Raw genomic sequence first — 20,790 nt, 5'->3', positions numbered from 1 at the left:
AAGCATTTGAGAATTTTAAAACATTCTGACCACTTTAATTGCTTGTTTCCTCACAGAGTAACTATTGTAACATCTGAAATTGATTTCTCAGATGAAACCTTTAAGAGGAAACATCACCTGTGGTATGCAGTGTGCAATACCTTGTGCGCCGCTGTTAGTTGTCCTCGAAATGGTAAGGATCTTAAATTTCCAACTGTATTTGTGGCATTTGATACGAGCATAAGGAAAATGGGAAACTAAGTGAATTGCTCACAGCTTATTTGAGTTTCTTCAGTAGAGTACCAGTGCCAAGTCCAACTTTGACCTGATTCAATTTTGTTTTCTATTTGTGTCAGAGGAAAATCAGAACATTTGCTCCTCCCTTTTGCCGCATGCCTGGGCCATGTTAGAAGCATCTTTGACCCCCGAGATACTCTGCCCTATTTGCCTATTTATTGGAGTTACGGTAACAGGAAACAGTGAGTATCCACTATTTCATGATTGAGATGGCTTTAGGAAAACTATTCTGATGGTATAATAAATAATCAGCAGTATTTGTTGAGTGCTTACTGTGTGCAGAGCACTGTACTAAGCACTTGGAAGAGTACAATACAACAGAGTTGGTAGTCAAGTTCCATGCACACAATGAGCTTAAAGTCCAGAGAGGGACCGTAAGCTGGATATATTTGATTCCCTCCAGTACTTAAGTTTGTTTAGGATAAAGCTTACCGACATAATGGTGCCAGCTTGTCAGCACTTTAAAAAGTAGAGCGCAATGACAGAATGTAAATGAAGTCATTTTGAAGGGGGAGTTTCAGGGAGTTTGAAAGCAAGATGTGCTAGATGGATTTTGTCGAAAAGTCTGGATAAACCTTAAAGTGGAATGCAGTCAGGGAATCGACCCTACTTAGAGGCTTAAAGGAAACGATTGTATTTTGTAAGTGAAGAAAGCTCTTATTCCTAAATTACAGCCAGTGAATTCTAGGAAAAAGAAAGGGAAAGTCCAGGCCTTGTGAGTACAGTGGGTCAAGCGGTAAACACATCATTAGCCTAAGTCTCCTTTATTTAGGGCACATGCACCTTGAATATACTATTTTCTCATTTGCATTTAAATACAACACTTCCAACGTTTCCATCTTTCACTGGAAGTATTTTAATGATGACAATAATCATTATGGTATTTGTTAAGTACTGTATAAATTTGCCAGGTGCTGTACTAAGTGATGGGGCAGATTTGAGATTATTGGGTTCCACATGGGGCTCACTGTCTAAGTAAGAGGGAAACAAGTACTGAATCCCTATTTTGTAGATAAGGGAACTGAGGCACAGAGAAATTAGGTGACTTGCCCAAGGCCACACAGCAGTGTAGAGCTGGCGGAGCTCCACCAGCAGTGATGGAGCCAGGACTTGATCCTAGGGCCTCTGACTCCCAAGCTCGTGCTTTTTCCATAGACCATGCTGCTTTCCATGCTTTGCGTGTTTTGCATTAAAAGCGGTTTCTAAAATAATCTGATGCCTCAGAAAATGTTAATCAATCAACGAATGGTATTTATTGAGTGCTTACTGTGTGCAGAGCACTTGTACTAATTGCTTGGCCAAGTATAATGCAGTAGGGTTGGTAGACACAATCCCTGCCTGCAAGAAGCTTATGGTCTACGGATGTCTGGGGAACTTCTTGTTGGAGCTAGTGTTGGATTGGGGGGAACAGAGTTGGAGGCTCCACCCAAGATGTGAACCCGTGGAGGGGTGTCCATATTTGGGGACGGGATATCTGCTTGCCCATGAGTAGGCCCCAAGGACGAGGAGGTGGAGGATCCTGGTTCCGAGCCAACTTCATGCTCCGTTAAACAAAACGGGTGTCTTTCTCTGTCCCGGGAAGCATCACCTAGCAGCACAGTACATTTGTTAGTCACCGTGAGGCTACTTGGGCAGCAAGTGGTGAAGAGACGAGGTATATGTGAAGTGGTTCCTAAGGTGATATATTGTTAGACTTGTCTATTCAGGTTCATGCACCCCAGAAAGTAACAGAAGCCCAGGCTAGAATAAGTGAATGAAAGAAATTTGTCTCTATCTGTCATTCATTCGATGGTGTTTATGAAACGCACGCTTACCGTGTGGAGAGGATTGTACTCAGCACTTGGGAATGTGCAATACGACAGAGTTAGCAGAGATGTTCCCCAACCACAAGTAGCTGACAGTCTAGAGAGGGAACGGACATTAGAGTAAATTATAGAGGCAGGGTGGTCAGCCAGGAGCCTGATGGAGTAGTCAAGACAGGATCTGCACTTGGATCTGTGTTGCCTCGCGCTTGGATTTGCTCCCTTTATTCACCCTTCCCTCAGCCCCACAGGACATATGTACAGACCCGTATTTAATTATGTTAATGTCTGTCTCCCCTCTTTGGATTTTAGGCTCGTTGCAGGCAGGGAACCTGTCTACCAACCCTGTTGTATTTTACTTGCCCAGCTGCTTAGTACAGTGCTCTGCCCACAGTAAGGGCTCAATAAATACAATTGATTCATGGATGTGTTTGGTCTTTGCCTCTGAACTCGATTGAATCCCAGTGTTGTGCCCTCACTCTTTAAGAGTTCAATAAATACCATTGATTGATTTGAGTGGGAATTTAGAAAATTGGCAGCCTGCTAATTACAATAAAAGTGAACCAATTCAGTGGGATTCTCTGATAAATAACCTGACCTGGATCATACCATTAATTCCCACATTTTTTTTTGACACAAAAAAAATACATATTGAGAGGCACCCAGAAAAGTACCATTTTAACCCCAAAATTCTGTCCTAGAAATGGCGATGTAGTTGTATCTGTTTTGTAAATGGATGTGTGAAATACTGATGTAAAACTAGCTTAGAGAATTGAAAGCTACAGGATAGTGATCATCCTTTTGCTTGATAAAAGTATTGATTGTTCTATAACTTTATTCTTGAAGCATCAGTTCAGAAATCCTTCACCTTTCGTGGTGGATTGGATGTTTTGGCTGACATTCTTACCAAGCTGGCTGGAGTTTCACATCTGAATATTTCTAATGTTAAGATGGCAGTAGCGGTGACAAATGCCATAGGTGCCTGCATTGTTGATAACGGTGAGTGATTCAGTTACTTGCATGGCTAGGTTTCCAGTAATTCCATTTTGCATGATTGTTCCACAGTTCAGGGCGTGCTTTTATAGACTTGATTTACACACAAATGCTGTGAAGGGCTTATGATGTCTTGTCATTCATATTGCCGCTCTCTCTGTGGGATCACAAACTCAATACTCTCCACCCCCTGCCACAACACCTGCTGCCGCCCTAGGTTCCAGTGGGGATGCAAAATACCTCTGGGAGACCTTTGTTGGGAACAGGTCAAGACCCCTGCTCCGGTCACTCACCGACCGACCCCACCCTCTCCTGGCCCTGGAAGCCAGGCACCAGCGCTTAGAACAGTGCTCTGCACATAGTAAGCGCTTAACAAATACCAACATTATTTACGAGTGGAGTCGCCATCTTGCAGGTCCATTTCCTGTCGGTCCATCCCCATCTGCTCCCAAGGCCTTGGAAACTGTCCCAATAGTCCTAACGCTGTGGTAGGGAGAAGCTACCCCCTTAACTACCCTGGGTCAGTGTTTCTAATGTCCTGTTCCCCTGAGCTAATCCTATCCCCTCTTTTAACTCTTCCCATCTTTCCCATCATCGGCAAAGGCACTAACTGTCCTTTTGACCCGCCTCACTCGTAACACTGAAATTTTCTTAGATGCCTCCTTCTCATTCTTTACCCACATTGAAATCCTCACCCCTACCTGCTGATTCTCTCTCGGTGTCGTATCACAGATCATCTCCTCCGTCCCTCTAGTTACTGCTCCAACTACACCATGTTTCCTGTTTACCTTGACAATGTTCCTGTTGGTCAGTCAGTGCCGTTTATTGGGTGGGGATGGTCTATCTAACGTGGGAAGGGAAGGAACAAGATCGTGACAACTAGGAATAAGGAAAATGAGCCAAAAATGAGTTCACAAACAGTAAGGAAGAAATAACCAATGCTACGGCTGTTGGCGGCAGGACTATGGAAGGCTGTGAAGATGGGGAAGGTTGTAATGTGGCAGAATTGAAGGGGGAGGGAGGTCCAGGCAGAGGGAATGGTATGAGCTTTGGGTTGGAGGCCAGAGAGCCACAAACAAAGCACAGTGAGAAAGCCAACTTGGGGAGGAATGAAGAACGCAGGCTGGGGTCTAGTGTGACAAGAGAGTGAATGAGTAAGAGGGAGAGAGTTTATGGCATACTTTGAAAGCACTCTCTCCAGGACAAAGGGGTCCAGGGGTGTCGTTGAGTGTGATAGGATCGGTAGGTGGAGGAGCCCTGTGTAATAGCACCGTTGTATGCTGGGTGGAAGTAGCTCGTCATCCATGGCTCGATAGGAATAGCCCCCGAGACAATCAGCTGTGCAGCAGCACCCATGTGCCTGATAGGAATCCATTGCTTGCTGAAGAGTGCTGTCATCGAATGGTTCCGGTTTTGGTAGAGTTTAGGGATTAACACATGGGGAAGTGTTCAGAATTCTCACAGGGAGGCAGAGGATGTCCTGAAAGATCTCTATTTAAGTTGTGTTTTTCACCCCAATTAAAAATGTTTGTCTCCATTATATTTATGTTTTGAAACATTTTATACTACTAGGCCTTGGTGGTATTGTTGTAGCGAAGCATCAAGTAGTGCCCAAGCTTCTGACTTTGCTGGTTCTGGAGACTCTGAATTCTGAGGAAAAAGCTAGCATTCTGGTTACCCTTGGGCGTTGCATAGAGACATGTGGTAAGTACATGGTTAATATTCTGGGCTTGACTCTACAGTGGAATACATTTTCTACTCTTCTGTTTGCAGTGGGAGAGGTCCATGTATATAATAATATTAATAACGATATTTAATAAGTGCCCACTCCGTGTTAGGCATTGTACTAAGCTCTGGAGTGGATACAGTCAAATCAGGGTGGACACAGTCCCTGCCCCACATGGGGCTCACGGTGTCAGTCCCCATTTTATAGATGAGGTAATTGAGACATAGAGAAGTTAAAGGATTTGCCCAAGGTCACACAGCAGACAAATGGCAGAACTGGGATTAGAAGCCAGGTCCTTCTGACTACCAAGCCCATGCCCTATCTACTAGGCCATGCTGCTTTTATGGCCATGTGGCCATACTAGGCCACAGAGCTTATATGCATCCTTCGTTCCTGAAAAAGACACCACTGCCAATCAATCAGTAGTACTTATTGGGCAGTAACTGTGTACAGAGCACTGTACTAAGAGCTTGGGAGAGTACAGTACAACAGAGTTGACAGACAAGTTCACTGCCGAAAACAAGCGCTAAAATCCACTCTTTCCTCTCCATAATAATAATAACAAATAATAATGGTATTTGTTAAGGGCTTACTATGTGCCAAGCACTGTTCTAAACACTGGGTTACATACAAGGTAGTCAGATAGGACAGAGTCCCTTTCTTAATCCCCATATTACACTTGAGTTAACTGAAGCACAGAGAAGTGACTTGTCCAAGATCACAGAGCAGACAAGTGGTGGAGCCGGCATTAGAACCCAGGTCCTTCTGATTGTCAGGCCCATGCTGTAGCCACTAGACTCCATCCCAACTACTACTTCGCCGATCCCAGCATTTACCATATCCCACCTTGACTACTGCATCGTCCTCCTCGCTAACCACCTTGCCTTTTGTCTCTCCCCATTCCAGTTTTTATCTGACTCTATTGCCTGGATAATTTATCTAGATCATTCAGTCACATCTCCCCACTGGGAGAACCTCCAGTGATTGCCAATCCACCTCCACATCAGATAGAAACGTTTTAGCATTGGCTGTAGAGCACTCGATCAGTTAACCACCTCCTAGCTTACCTTGCTGATGTCTTTCCATCACCCAAACCCGCACACTTCACTTCTCCAATACCAACCTGTTCACTATACCTCGATCTTATCTATCTCACCTCTGACCCCTAGCCCACATCCTCCCTCTGGCCTGGAACTCCCTCCCCCTTAGAAGCCTTATGAACATCTCATTTCCTTAAAAAGGCCCTCCCCAACTAATCCCTCATTACCCTTACTTCCTCTCCAATGCACACTGCCCTTGCATTTTCATTTGTACCCTTTATTCAGTTGATAATCACCCCACCCTCAGCCCCCAACACTTAGGTACATATCCAGAATTTTTTTTGATGTCTGTCTCCCCTTCTAGACTGTAAGGTCCTTGTAGATAGGAAGTATCTCTACCAACTCTGTTATATTGGACTCTCCCAAGCACTTAGTACATTGCTGTGCACACAGGAAGTGCTCAATAAATAGACAAATTGATTCTTCACATAAAGAAGTAGCATGGCGCAGTAGAAACAGCACAGGCCTGAAAGTCAGTGGACTTGGGTTCTAGTTGGAAGCAGCATGACCTAGTAGTAAGAGCATGGGCTTGAGAGTCAGAGGACATGGGATCTAATCCTGGTTCTGCCACTTGTGTGCTGTGTGACCTTGGGCAAGTCACTTAACTTCTCTGTGCCTCAGTTACCTCATCTGTAAAATGGGGATGAAGGCTGTGAGCTCTGCGTGGGGCAACCTGATTACCTTGTATTTACCCCAGCGCTTAGAACAGTGCTTGGTACATAGTAAGCACTTAACAAATAGCATTATTATTTGTTATCATTAATAATAACAATAATAATGATAATCCTGGTTCTGCCACTTGCCTGCTCTGTGGCCTTGGACAAGTCTCTTGGGCAAGTCTGTGCCTCATTTTTCTCATCTGTAAAATGGGAATTCAGTACCAGTTCTCCCTCCCCATTAGGCCGTGAGCCCCCATATGGAGCAGGGACTCCATCTGACCTGATTATTTTTTATCAACCCGAGTGCTCCATTCAGTATTTGGTACATGTTAACTGCTTAACAAATACCATTATCATTATCATTATCATTGGTATTATTGATATTATTATCATTATAGAATCTTTGAACTGGGTGCAAATGTCCTGCAAGGAAAGTATTAGCACTTGGTGGAAATAGAGACTTTAACGTTATTATTTTCTGCAGGGGAAAATCTCAATCTTCTGCTCCAGAACAATGGCATTAAACTGATTGTAGACTCCTTCTCTGAAGCTCAGTATGAGGTTATAAGCAACATTATTATTATCGTCATGCTCAACAGTAAGATTTTTGGTGAGTTAATAATCATTGTTGGATAAATGATAATTATCCTGCATAAACTCAGTTTTAAAATTATGTGGTTCTTTTTCCATTTAATGACTAAGTACTGTGGTGTGCTTTAAGTTGTGTATTCAAGAAAGAAAAGAGATTTGATCCCAAGGTGGGTAAGGCAAATACCAGCTGATTGCTCTTGTAACCAGCCCCAGGCACCCTCTGGACTTGTTTAGATATAAGCAAATCAGGGTGGACACAGTCCCTGTCCTACATGGGGCTCATAGTCTCAATCTCCATTTTACAGATGAGGTAACTGAGGCCCAGAGAACTGAAGTGACTTACCAAAGGCCACACAGTACTATCCACCCTAAAGCTCTATCCACCCTAAAGCACTCAATCACCTTGTCCCCTCCTACTATACCTCTCTGAATTCCCCCTGCAACCCAGGCTGCACATTTGGCTCCTCTAATGCCAACCTACTCACTCTACCTTCATCTCATCTACCTTGCCGCTGACCTCTTGCCCACATCCTACCTCTGGCCTGGAATGCCCTTCCTTTTCAAAACTGACAGCCAATTACTCTCCCCACCTTCAAAGCCTTATTGAAGGCACATCTCCTCTAGTGGTCTTTTCCTGACTAAGCCCTCTTTTCCTCTTCTCCCATTCCTTCCCACACTGCCCTTGCACTTGGATTTTCACTCTTTATTCACCCCACCTTCTGCCCTGCGACAGTTATGTACATATTAGTAATATATTTTTTTCATATTAATGTCTGTCTCCCCTTTCAGACAGTAAGTTCCTTATGAGCAGGGAACCTATCTACCAAGGCTTCTGTCAAACTCTCCCAAGTGCTTAGCACATTGCTCTGCACACAATAAGCACTGAATAAATGATTTGACCGGGAAGGGAATTGGAATTCGGGGAAACAGCCTGAGCCGCGGGGATGGAGGTGGGAGATTTGAGAGCCATCATTAGCAATGGTAGTTTTTTGGCTCTTAGTATGTGCAGAGCACCATACCAAGTGTTTGTAAGAGTACGGTGCAACAGAGTTGGCAACAACTTCTCTTCCCACAATCAGAACCAGAATCGTGACTGGTTGAAGAGGAAGGGGGGATGCCTGGGCAGCATGTTGGAGGAAGAGTGGCAGGATTTAGCAGCAGAAGTGTCTCTCACCTACTTTAAGAAAGACAAGTGTTGGCTGCTGGAATCATTGGTTTATTTCAAAGAACAGGCATTAGACATCTGTAAGTGAAACCCTAATTTGGCTAGAAAGTGGGAGAAAAATGTTTTCATGTTCTGTTAGCATATTGGTTTGAAGTAGCGTGGCTCAGTGGAAAGAGCACGGGCTTGGGAGTCAGAGGTCATGAGTTCGAATTCCGACTCCACCGCTTGTCAGCTGTGTGACTGTGGGCAAGTCACTTAACTTCTCTGGGCCTCAGTTACCTCATCTGTAAAATGGGGATCAAGACTGTGAGCCTCATGTGAGACAACCTCATTACCCTGTATCTATCCCAGCGCTTAGAACAGCGCTTAACAAATACCAACATTACACAAGAGCTATGAGATTTGATACCGCATAACTAACCAGGACAATGACTTGGATTTCAATTATTATTCTGTAAATGATAGACTGAATAAGGATGACCCTTGTTACTGCCCCTGTTTCCTTTAAGGAGATTGATCAATCCATCAATAGTATTTATTGAGTACTTACAATATGCTGAGCCCTGTACTAAGCGCTCTGTACTAAGCATTACAATAGAGTTGGTAGACATCTTCCCTGCCCCGAATGAGCTTACGGTCTAGCAGATTGTGTCTTTTACTCTTAACGTCATTTCCGAAGGAAAATTGGGGTTCCATGACATGGAATATGATGTGGGTTTAGTGTGTTATGTGATGCTTTGTGAACTGAAGTTTGGTGACATTAACGTGATAGGTGGGCAAGTTTTGTGAATTTGATTTTTATGACAATAAAGCATTAACATTAAAACATTTGTAATAATGTCCAACTCTTTTTTTTTGACCCTTTACATAGCTGAGAAATTACTCGGTAAATTTTTTGCATATGTTTCACAAGGGATTTCTGCACTAGAAAACCAAAGTAAAGTTGGTGGCGACTCGAAGAAAACAAAAGATACCCTGCCTAAAGAACAACTTCAAAAAAAAGGAAATAAGGTTTGCCTGTTTATTTCAAAGTTTATAAATCTCCTTCCCAAACTTTTAGGGAAGGCCTAATCATTCTTGGTGTGTGTGAATGATAAGTTTGGGAAGGATAGAAAACTGAATCGCCAATTCTCCAGGCTTTTCATTCTGTTATTTTCTGCATAGATATGAGATGAAGGGAGACTTTCAGGGAAGGGCCTCCTGGCCCTTCGTAAGGAAGGATCCGTTGGGCCAATCGCTCCTCCTGGGGACCCCCACCCCTCCTGGGGAACGGAGTTCTGGACAGCTGCTGTCGTGCGGGAGAGGGGGTCGAAGGATGAAGCCATGCACTCGAGTCCCTGGTGCCCCTTCTCTCCCCTGCTGCTCCTCCTGCGGATAGCTCTCTGGGATCCCTTGGCCGGGGAGGGAGGAACCACCTCTGCTGATGAGCCCGAGACCCATCGTAAGAGGCAGGGCAGAGTGGGGAAGGGGGACAGCACATGTGGGAGGCCATGGGCCGTGCCCCTCCTGGGGTACCTCTGGGAGGAGTGAGGGCCAAAAAGTAACAGTGATGCTGCTATTGGTTGGCTTTTTAAGTGACCCGCTGCCACGATAGCACGTGCTCAGGTATAGGGCAAAAATACTCCAGCGTGAAGGAATTAGTCCTAGGATGGTGTGATGGGGGGGTAATAATTAGGTCCCCGTGAACTTGCAGCCAGTGCAGCCGGGAACAACTTCACATGTGAATTTGCACATAGTAAGCACTCATTAAATATCATTTGATAGGCTTGTGGTAGTTTGAAGGACATCTGTTTAGTCTTTCTTCAAGTTGGGAAATGACTCTGCCCTGGATGAGAGTTTGTCCAGGTGAGTGGAGTTGTAGAGTGTAAGTTCCCAGTGGGCAGGGATCTTGTCTACCGACACCCAAGTGACAACCCCATCCACACTCCATGCGTCTGAAGGAAGCCCTTCTCTGGTCTTCTGTTATTTACACATCCTGGCCCTGCTTTTGATTTGGCCTCTTGCTATTGTGAGCTTTCCAAAAGTAGAGAAGCAGCGTGGCTCAGTGGAAAGAGCACGGGCTTGGGAGTCAGAGGTCATAGGTTTGAATCTCAGCTCCGCCACTTGTCAGCTGTGTGACTGTGCAAGTCACTTAACTTCTCTGTGCCTCAGTTTCCTCATCTGTAAAATGGGGATTAAGACTGTGAGCCCCACGTGGGACAACCTGATTACCCTGTATCTACCCCAGCGCTTAGAACAGTGCTCTGCACATAGTAAGTCCTTAACAAATACCAACATCATTATTATTATTATTATTGATTATGAGCCCACCGCTCCGTCGGTCAGTCATATTCAGTGAGCGTCGACTGCATGCAGAGCACTGTACTGAGCCCTTGGAGAGTACTGTAGAATTACAAGTCATAATCTTTGGTTTTAGAAATTGTCTTTCTGCTAGCAAATGCCACTCATTTTCCACATTCTGTGAGGGAAGTGCTAAGGGGATCCAAAGGTGAGCCTGCCTTTTTAGAACCATTACTGTGGTGTTTTGTATTTCAGGATCGAGGCTCTAAAAAAAAAGCACCATTGGAGTTTCTGTGGTGAACAGCAACAACCAAAAGAAGAAGCGTCAAAAGCAACGTTCTGAGTTGGGTGTTCAGATTTACCCCACACCTGCTAACGATGAGCTGGCAAATAGAAACAGTAACCAATTTTGGCCTCACTGCCATGGTCCTTTACTGTTTCTACTCCTTTCTCTTTGGCCGCTCATTCTAAGCCTTTTTCACAGGCTCTTCCTCTGCCACCCTCCCCCTAACTTTAGAAGTCCCTCAAGGCTCAGTTCTGGGCCATCTTCTAATCTCAATCTACACCCACTCCCTCGGAGAGCTCATTCGTTCCCACAGCTTCAACTACGATCTCTATGCAGATGAATCCCAAATCTACATCTCCTGCCCTGATGTCAGTGCTTAGAACAGTGCTTGGCACATAGTAAGCACTTAACAAATCCCATTATTATTATTATAATTATTATTATATCTCCTCTTCTGCAGTCTCTCATTTCCTGCTGCCTTCAGGACATCTCTCCTCGGATGTCCCGCAGACACCTTGGACTTATCTTGTCCTAAACAGAATACATCTTCCCACCCAAAATCCTGTCGTCCTCCTGATTTTCCCATCACTGTGGACAGCACCACCATTCTCCCTGTCTCACAAGCTCTTAACCTTGGCATTTTCCTTGTCTTATCTCTCTCATTCAACTCACGTACTCAATCCCATCGGTTCAACCTTCTCAACATCGCTGAAATCCTCCCTTTCTGCTCCATTCAAACTGCTACCACATTAATCCAAGGATTCATCCTATCCTGCCTTGACTACTGCATCGGCCTCCTCGCCGACCTCCCTGCCTCATGTCCTTACTCAGTCCAGTCCATTGTACACCCTGCTGCCTGGATCAGTTTTTTACAGAACCATTCAACCCATATTTCCCCACTCCTCAAGAACCTCCAGCAATTGTCCATCCACCACTACATCAAACAGAAACTCCTTACTGTTGGCTTTCAAGCATACGTTACCCCCCTCCTATCTCATGTTGCTGCTTTCCTACTACAACCCAGCTGGCACACTTGGCTCCTCTAATGCCAACCTACGCACTGTATCTCGTTCTCATCTGACCTCTTGCCCACATCATTCCTCTGTCCTGGAATGCCCTCCCACTTCACATCTGACAAACGATCACTCTTCCCACCTTCAAAACCTTATTAAAAGCAGATCTCCTCCAAGACGCCTTCCCCGGCTAAGCCTTCATTTCCTCTTCTCCCACTCCCTTCTGCATCTCCCTAGCACTTGGATTTGCACCTTTTATTCACCCATCCCTCAGTCCAATGGTACTTAAGTACAGACTCATAATTTTTAAGTTTCTATTAATGTCGGACCCCCCTCTGGACTGTAAGCTTCTTGTGGTCAGGGAATGTATCCACCAACTCTATTATACTGTACTCTTCCAAGTGCTTAGTACACTGGTCTGCCGGCTAGACTACTGTGTCAGCCTTCTCTCTGACCTCCCTTCCTCCTCTCTTGCCCCGCTCCGGTCTATTCTTCACTCCGCTGCCCGGCTCATCCTCCTGCAGAAACGATCTGGGCATGTCACTCCCCTTCTTAAACAACTCCAGTGGTTGCCTATCAACCTCCGCTCCAAACAAAAACTCCTCACTCTAGGCTTCAAGGCTCTCCATCACCTTGCCCCTTCCTACCTCTCCTCCCTTCTCTCTTTCTACCACCCACCCCGCACGCTCCGCTCCTCTGCCGCCCACCTCCTCACCGTCCCTCGGTCTCGCCTATCCCGCCGTCGACCCCTGGGTCACGTCCTCCCGTGGTCCTGGAACGCCCTCCCTCCTCACCTCCGCCAAACTGATTCTCTTTCCCTCTTCAAAACCCTACTTAAAACTCACCTCCTCCAAGAGGCCTTCCCAGACTGAGCTCCTCTTCTCCCTCTACTCCCTCTGCCATCCCCCCTTTACCTCTCCGCAGCTTAACCCTATTTTTCCCCTTTTCCCTCTGCTCCTCCACCTCCCCCTTCCCATCCCCACAGCACTGTACTCGTCCGCACAACTGTATATATTTTCATTACCCTATTTATTTTGTTAATGAATTGTACATCGCCTTGATTCTATTTAGTTGCCATTGTTTTTACGAGATGTTCTTCCCCTTGACTCTATTTATTGCCATTGTTCTTGTCTGTCCGTCTCCCCCGATTAGACTGTAAGCCCGTCAAACGGCAGGGACTGTATCTGTTGCCGACTTGTTCATCCCAAGCGCTTAGTACAGTGCTCTGCATATAGTAAGCGCTCAATAAATACTATTGAATGAATGAATGGTCTGCACATAGGGCTCAGTAAATGTGATTGATTAATCGATGGATTGAGGGTTGATTAGAGAGTCCTGGAGGGAATCCTGCAAGTACTTTGTCCAGTGAGCATAAACAAATCAGAATGAATCCATCAATCAATCAGTTATATATTGAGTGCTTATTGTGTGCAGAGCACTGTACTAAGCTCTTGTGAGAGGACAGAACAGCAGAGTTGGTGGACATGTTCCCTGCCCACTATAAGCTTATAGTGTAGAGGGGGAAACAAACATAAATATAGAATTTTTAATCTATAACATAAATATGTACATAATTTATAGAAAGTAAACAGTAACCAAAGGTAACCCAGCAGTTAGGTTTAATTCAGAGTAGTCATACCAGATTACTGTAAAATGCAGGTGGATGAAAATTCAATGAGTTTTAGCATTGTGTGATCGAGAGGAAAAGGAACTTACCTGCCCCCTTCCTCCTGCCCACCAAAATCCATTGAATTCTGACAAGGTTGAGCTCTGTGAGATGAGTCTGGGCTTTGTAGAATCTCAGAAATGGGGAACGGAACCTTTGCCAAAACCCCCCACTGTTTTCCCACATCTCTCCACATTAGATGAAGACTCACCGTCGGCATCGAAGCTCTCTGCCTTCTGGCAGGCAGTGTGTGTGTTTCCTTCCATTGTACATTTCCAGGTTCTTGGAAAATTGCTCAGCTCGGTGAATGCCACAGAATGATCTTTTGGTCACTGTTGGTTATGACTTCCCCACCCTACCCCAGGTCTTTCTCAAATGTGTGCCTGCTAAGTCTTTCCCCTTTAGATTGCCTTTTTTCTCCTTATGTATATTGTCTCACACTGTCCTTTCTGACTTCTGTTGTCTTTTTATGGGATCATTTCTTCAGCGTCACTTGGCCTTCCAAAATGTTAGCGCTCTCCTTCCGCCCCGTCCCCATGCCCCTGACCCAATTTTATATTCACTGTAAATTTAATGAGCATACACTGAATTCCTTCATCCTAGTCATTAATTGAAATTAACTGGAACCATCTATTCTGTTATTTTAACCTACTCTCCCTTTCATTTTAGTGAACATGTATTTAAAGTTTCAGCGCCAGCCACTGAAATTAGAGTGCAGGAACCGCCAAAGGAAGGTACAGTAACAAATCTTTTCTCTTTTTGTGAAGCTTAGCTGGGAATTTGTGGGGAGAAAATGGGCTCACTCTTCACCATCTCATGTGGCTGTTTCAGCTCTTACCTCCCACTACGTGTGGTGTCATTGAGAAGCAGTGTGGCCTCGTGGAGAGAACACGGGCCTGGGAGTCAGAAGGACCTGGATTCTAATCCCAGCCCCATCACTTGTCTGCTGTGTGACCTTGGGCAGGTCACTTCACTTCTCTGGGTCTCAATTACCTCATCTGTAAAATGGGGATTCAGACTGTGAGCCCCATGTGGGCCATAGACTTCGTCCAACCTTTAAGAGCTTAGAATGGTGCTTGGCACATAGTAAGCGCTTACTAAATATCAACATCATTATGAGTATTATTATTACTTCGTATCTACCCCAGCGCTTAGAATACAGTGCCTGGCACGTAGTAAGCACTTAAATACCATTACCGCCCCCCCAACCCCCCAATAAACCTTTTACCCTCTGAATTGAAGCCTTCCAGCAACAGAGTGACTGGATTGGATTGGATTCACTCAGGGGACAAGTGGTGGAGCTCGGATTCGAAGGCAGGTCTTTTGACTCCCAGTCCCATGCTCTTTCCACTGGGGCATGCTACTTCATCTGTGAACCAAGATTATTTTATCTCAAAGGGTACAGGGATACAGGGCAAATCAAACAGAAGCATGAATGATGGAAGAAAATCAATTCAGCTACACTAATAGTCATGAGAGTGCAGCCAGGCTCTGAGCATGGGAACAAGCAGCATGGTCAGGTAGGGAGGCGAAGAGGTGCTGATGAGCAGCATAGAGTGGATAGAGCAGGGACCTAGGAGTAGGACGGGCCTGGGTTCTAGTCCTGGCTCTGCCACATGTCTGCTGTGTGGCCTTGGGTAGGTCACTACTGTTTTCTGGGCCTCAGTTGCCTCATCTGTAAAGTGGGGATGAAGACTGTGAGCCCCATGTGGGACAGGGATTGTGTCCAATAGTATCGATGAAGGTTCCCCCCGCCCCCGTCCCCGATGAGCACCTGGCTCTCTTGCCCTTCCCAAGAGCACAGCTCACATCGCTGAAGCACTCTCCCCTCACCAGGGCTGATTTTGGAACCTGCTGCGCAACTAAGTGCTAGTGTTGAAAAATCAAGGTGGAGAGTGTGTTCCAGGCCTGGAAGCAAATACAAAAGAGGAAGGATGCAGCTGTGCAGGGAATGTGTCTGTTTGTTGTTATATTGCATTCTCCCAAGCACTTAGTACAGTGCTTTGCACAGCACACAGTAAGCGCTCAATCAGTACGATTGAATGAATTGAATAAATGCATTGGTAGTTGCGAGTTAATAGTTAAGTACATGTCTTCACGACAAATAGCTGTAACACAATGCCAAGGATGTTTTACTCATGTGAACTTGGATGAATTTTGGAGGGGAAATCATTTTTGTCCTGATCCAATGTCATTACTTTCAGAATTAGTCAATGACTAATCGAGCAATGTTTTTTCTTGAGGGTTTACCATGTGCAAAGCACTGTGCTAAGTACATGGGAGAGTACATGCAATACAGTGCAGTTGGTAGATATGATCCATGCCCACAAGAAGTTTACAGTCTGCAGAGGGGAGACAGACATTAAAGGAAATTACTGATGAGTACAAAACTGTCGTGAGGCTGAAGGGGTAGGTGAATAGCAAGACTTGAAGGGTTCAGAACCAAGTGCGTAGGTAGTGCCGAAGAGAAGGGGAATAGGGCAAGTGAAGAGTTATTCGGGGAAGGCCTCTTGTAGGAGATGTGATTTGAACGAGGCTTTGACGGTGGGCAGAGTGGTGTCCTGTCATATTTACGTGGGGAGGGAGTTCCAGAATAGGGGAAGATCATGGGCCGGGGGTCTCGGCGCTGAGGTAAATGAGACAGAGGTGCGGTGAGTAGATGGAGAAGCAGCATGGCACAGTGGCAGAGCACGGACTTGGGAGGCAGCGGCCGTGGGCTCTGATCCCGGCTCCGCCACTTGTCTGCTGTGTGACCTTGGGCTGTCACTTCACTTCTCCGTGCTTCGGTTACCTCATCTGTAAAATGGAGAATGAGATTGTGAGCCCCACGTAGGACAACCTGATTACCTTGTCTCTACCCCAGCGCTTAGAACAGTGCTTGCCACAGAGTAATCGCTTACCAAATGCCTTAATTATCATTCATTACTATTCTTATTGGTGTTTAGAGGAGCCAAGTGTTCGGGCTGGGTTGCAGTAGGAAATCAGCATGATAAGGTGGGAGGGGGAGTAGCCGACTGAGTACCTTAAAGCCAAAGATCAGGGGGGTTCTGTCTGAAGGGGAGGCAGTTGGGCAACCATTGGAGTTTTCTGAGGAGTGGGGATATGTGGACCGCATGTATTTTTAGAAAAATGATCCGGGTAGCAGAGCGAACTAAGGCCCAGAGAGAGGTGAGACAAGAGGCAGGGAGGTCGGTCCGGAGGCTGACGCCATAGTCAAGGCGGGATATGATAAGTGCTTGGATCATCATGGTGGTAGTTTGGATGGAGAGGTGAGGGCAGATTTTAGCAATGTTATGAAGGTAGGCCCAACAGGATTTGGTGACAGATTTGAGTTGATTTGAGATATGAGAGGTGAGTCGAGGATACTTCCGAGGTCGCGGGCTCGGGAGACAGGGAAGGTAATGGTGTTATCCACAGTGATGGAAAAGACAGGGGGAGGGAGCCAGTGGAGGAGAGAGGTGGGCCGAGTAGTGCTTCAGGAAGATGATCTGCTTAGCAGTTTGTAGTTGGAGCGGTAGTGTTTATTAAATGCCTACTGTGCATAGAACACTGTACCAAGTGCCGGGAAAGAATACACAATAGAGAAGCAGCGTTGCTCAGTGGAAAGGAGCATGGGTTTGGGAGTCAGAGGTCATGGGTTCTCATCCCGGCTCCCTCACTTGTCAGCTGTGTGACTTTGGGCAAGTCACTTCACTTCTCTGTGCCTCAGTTACCTCATCTGTTAAATGGGGATAAAGACTGTGAGCCTCATGTGGGACTACCTCATTACCCTGTATCTCTCCCAGCGCTTAAAACAGTGCTCGGCACATAGTAAGCGCTTAACAAATACCAACATTATTATTATTCTCTGTGCCTCAGCTACCTCATCCGGAAAATGGGGATTAAGACTGTGAGCCCCAAGTGGGACAACCTCATAACCTTTCATCTATCCCAGAGCTTAGAACAGTGCTTGGCAAATAGTAAGCGCTTAACAAATTCCATCATTATTAATACACAAGTGAGAATTAGACCCAGTTCCTCTCCGGGGGCTCACGGTCTAACACCATAACCGGGGGTGGGTCACCTAGCCCCAGCCCCATGAGGAGAAGGGAAACAAAACATGAAGACAATATATAGACTTGGATAAGTACACATAATGAAAACAAAATCTGTAGGGTACCACGGTTAGAGAAGCAGCGTGGCGAAGTGGATAGAGCCCAGGGCTGGGAGTCAGAAGGTCATGGGTTCTACTTCTGGCTCCACCGCTTGTCTGCTGTGTGATCTTGGGCAAGTTACTTCATTTCTCTGGGCCTCAGTTACTTCATTTGGAAAATGGGGATTGAGACCATGAGCCCCACATGGGGCAGGGACTGTATCCAACCCGATTTGCTTGTGTCCACCCCAGCACTTAGTACAGTGCCTGGCACATAGTAATCGCTTAATACATACCATAGTTATTATTATTTTTACTATTATTATCATTATTAGAGTTATTCTGAACTTGATAGTACCGTATTTAAAATTCATATTGATGAAGTCAAAAAGCTCTTTTCAGCAACGTTCTTTCTCATACCAGCCAATCTGCCAAGCACCACAGTGGAAGGAAAAGATCAAAAACATCAGGGTGTTAAAAGAAAGGCCCCTTCCACAGGCAACGTGAATCAGAAGCGGTGAGTACTACAGCACAAGATTTCCTTAGAGTGAGGTTCCTCATCTATATGACCCTTGTGGTCTCAAAAAACTGGGTACACTTACGTTGTATGACTGACCTTGTGTCTTCACTGCTCTGTTTCACCCCGATCTTCCCAGGTGGTAATTGCAGACCGTAATTTAGGATCATACTGGTGAGGTCTTTCCACGTTTTAGTTCAGTGATGTGACAGCCAAGCAGTGGATCCAGTCAGAATTTTTTATGGTATTCATTAAAGGACTTAGTGTGTGCCGGACGGTGTACTAAGTACTGGGTTAGATCCGAGATCATCGGAGTGGACATGGTCCCTGTCCCACATGGGGCTCACAGTCTCGGTCCCCATTTTACATATGAGGTCACTGAGGCACAGAGAAGTTAAGTGACTTGCCCAAGGTCACACAGCAGACAAGTGGTGGAGCCAGGATTATAACCCAGGTCTTCTGACTCCCAGGCCCGGGCTCTTTCTGCTGGGTCATGCTACAGTCAGAGTTCCTCGTTCTCACTGTCCATTACAGTCCGGAGCAGCAACACCCTTGAAGAGAATGGACCCATCTATACTAATTCTAAAACGAATCGAGTAACTTTGTCATCTTAAGCTTTTCTCCCCTAACTACTCACTGAACTATCCCCTTCGTCACAAGCTTCTAGGGACAAGGAGCTGAATCAAATGTTCTCTTGAATTCCCTTCCAGCTCTGTGGTTTTATGATTGTGACAAGCATTGTAAATCCATTTGAAATAGCGAATCCCTTTCCAAGCAGAAAAATGTTCAGGCCTAGGAAATCTCCAGACCATCATTCTGGATGGGATCAAATAAGCCAGCGAGTTTCCCAGATACCTGGTTGGATTCGGAAGCATAGCTGTAGCTGTGGAGTTCAATTTCATCTTCTAAATCCTTCTCGTGAAGCCCCCTCACAGTTTTGGTTAAGTTCATTCCACCCGCTTGGCTTAGCTGTAAGATCTTGGAAATTTGAGCTACTTCGGTTCATATGAAAATTACAGCAAAGAGTTACAGGGAACTGAGAACTCATTACACTGAGAAGAAGTGAAATTAGGATTCAGCAGCAGCAGCGTTAACATTTTCTGTTGGGTACAAAGGCACTGAACTGAGCATTTGGGGGAGCACGCTAGGGTTAGTAAATGTGACCCTTGCCCTCAAGGAACTTTAAATCAAGCGGGGCTGTGGGGACAGACCCTAAAAAATATTATTGGTACGAGGAAGTGGTAGAGTAACATGGGATGAACATAAGCACTTCTTCTAAGAGGGCCCTACTTATTCTCAGGTAGTAAATATTAGTCCTAAGGAGCCCTAGTCTCCTGCCTGAACCGTCAAGCATGCTACACCCCACCCTTGAACATTAGAGGAGGTGAAAACCACCTCCTTCCTTGCCCGGTGCTCTGCACTCCCTTACACATTTCTCTCACGCGTACTGGTAAACCGTTGAAGGAAATGGAGCGTGGGCAGCTATGCTGGTTGCAGAATTGTTGGCGGTCCCTATTCCCCATCCCCCAGCTGGCTTGTTTCTAGCCACGGCACCAGAAGAAGGTGCTCCAGAGGGTTGTCTGCACGCTGCTCCGTGGGGAAGACATTGCCCCTCCTGACACCTGCTATGTGGGGGCAAGTCTCTCGCCCATCATGACTGTTCTAGTAAGGCGGGGGTTGGGGGGAGCGGGCGGGCAGGTGGACGGAGGGATGGATGGACGGACACAAGGCTCGATAGGTCCTGCAGATACAGAGACTGAGAAAACCATTCATCTCACATATGTAATGATTGCAGAACAACCAAAAAATTGGCCAAGAAGGTGCAGAAGAAAAAGCCAACAGCTGAACTACAGTAAAAAAAAAACCGGGAAACCACTGGAATTCAACTTCATGGGCTTACCCAGGAAGGAAGACTTCAGTGGATCTGTCCCCTAAAATCTGCAAGTTAGAAAAATTGAATGATATGTAATTCTTGAAAGAGTTTTTTTGGTAGAGAATTTTTTTAAAATGTAACTGTTCTTTGTTTTAAGCAAAAGCTGTCCTGCCGTTCGCGATTAGTTTCACGGCATGATATTCAGATGGGGGCCCAGTCATACTGTTCCTTAAAGGGGTTTGTGGTAGCATGAGTTCTAGAGACCTTTGCTGAGCTTGTTCAAGAAGCCTGCCGAAAAGGAAAAAACACACTAGTGTGCGCTCCTTTTAAATGTTTCTTTGAGAATTTGCCTTCTGGTTTTTCCAAAGACAACAACTAAGAAGGGCAGAAGCCAGTAAATGTTTAAATAGCCTTTTTGATGTATTAGTCGAATTGATGGTTAAACAATATTCTTAGTGAACGAAGTAGTTTGTTGAATGTTAAAAATGTCCTTTTGCCTAAGTCATTTAAGAACCAAACTTACTACCTAAGAATGAGTTATATTCTAGGGGAAAAGGTAGCCCATGGTTCAGACACATTTGCTTAGTTTCTAGCTTGATGTATGACAGAGAAATGGAAAACACTTTTGACCAACTAAGTCAATTATCTTAAGTAAGTTAAATGAGTTGCTACTATTAAATATAAAGGTTTTTTTCTGTTCTGAAAGTGCTA

General features: G+C 45.4%; 1 protein-coding gene across 3 annotated transcripts in view; it reads left to right on the top strand.

The window, feature by feature from the left end:
* Positions 1-20,790, top strand: part of LOC103170269 (telomere repeats-binding bouquet formation protein 1-like) — a 42,184-nt gene extending 21,394 nt beyond the window's left edge. For all 3 annotated transcript variants that reach the window (XM_029057327.2, XM_029057328.2, XM_029057330.2), the window contains exons 7-16: positions 57-172; positions 336-458; positions 2,925-3,077; positions 4,644-4,775; positions 7,041-7,166; positions 9,184-9,323; positions 10,848-10,935; positions 14,227-14,291; positions 18,113-18,206; positions 20,002-20,790. In XM_029057327.2, coding sequence (XP_028913160.1) covers positions 57-172; positions 336-458; positions 2,925-3,077; positions 4,644-4,775; positions 7,041-7,166; positions 9,184-9,323; positions 10,848-10,892 — 835 coding nt within the window. In that variant the 3' untranslated portion in view covers positions 10,893-10,935; positions 14,227-14,291; positions 18,113-18,206; positions 20,002-20,790. The remainder of the gene's footprint in view (positions 1-56; positions 173-335; positions 459-2,924; positions 3,078-4,643; positions 4,776-7,040; positions 7,167-9,183; positions 9,324-10,847; positions 10,936-14,226; positions 14,292-18,112; positions 18,207-20,001) is intronic.

Source organism: Ornithorhynchus anatinus, unplaced genomic scaffold, assembly GCF_004115215.2.
Source record: "Ornithorhynchus anatinus isolate Pmale09 unplaced genomic scaffold, mOrnAna1.pri.v4 scaffold_93_arrow_ctg1, whole genome shotgun sequence".
NCBI classification, from domain to species: domain Eukaryota; kingdom Metazoa; phylum Chordata; class Mammalia; order Monotremata; family Ornithorhynchidae; genus Ornithorhynchus; species Ornithorhynchus anatinus.
This window is presented reverse-complemented; position numbering and strand designations above follow the sequence as displayed.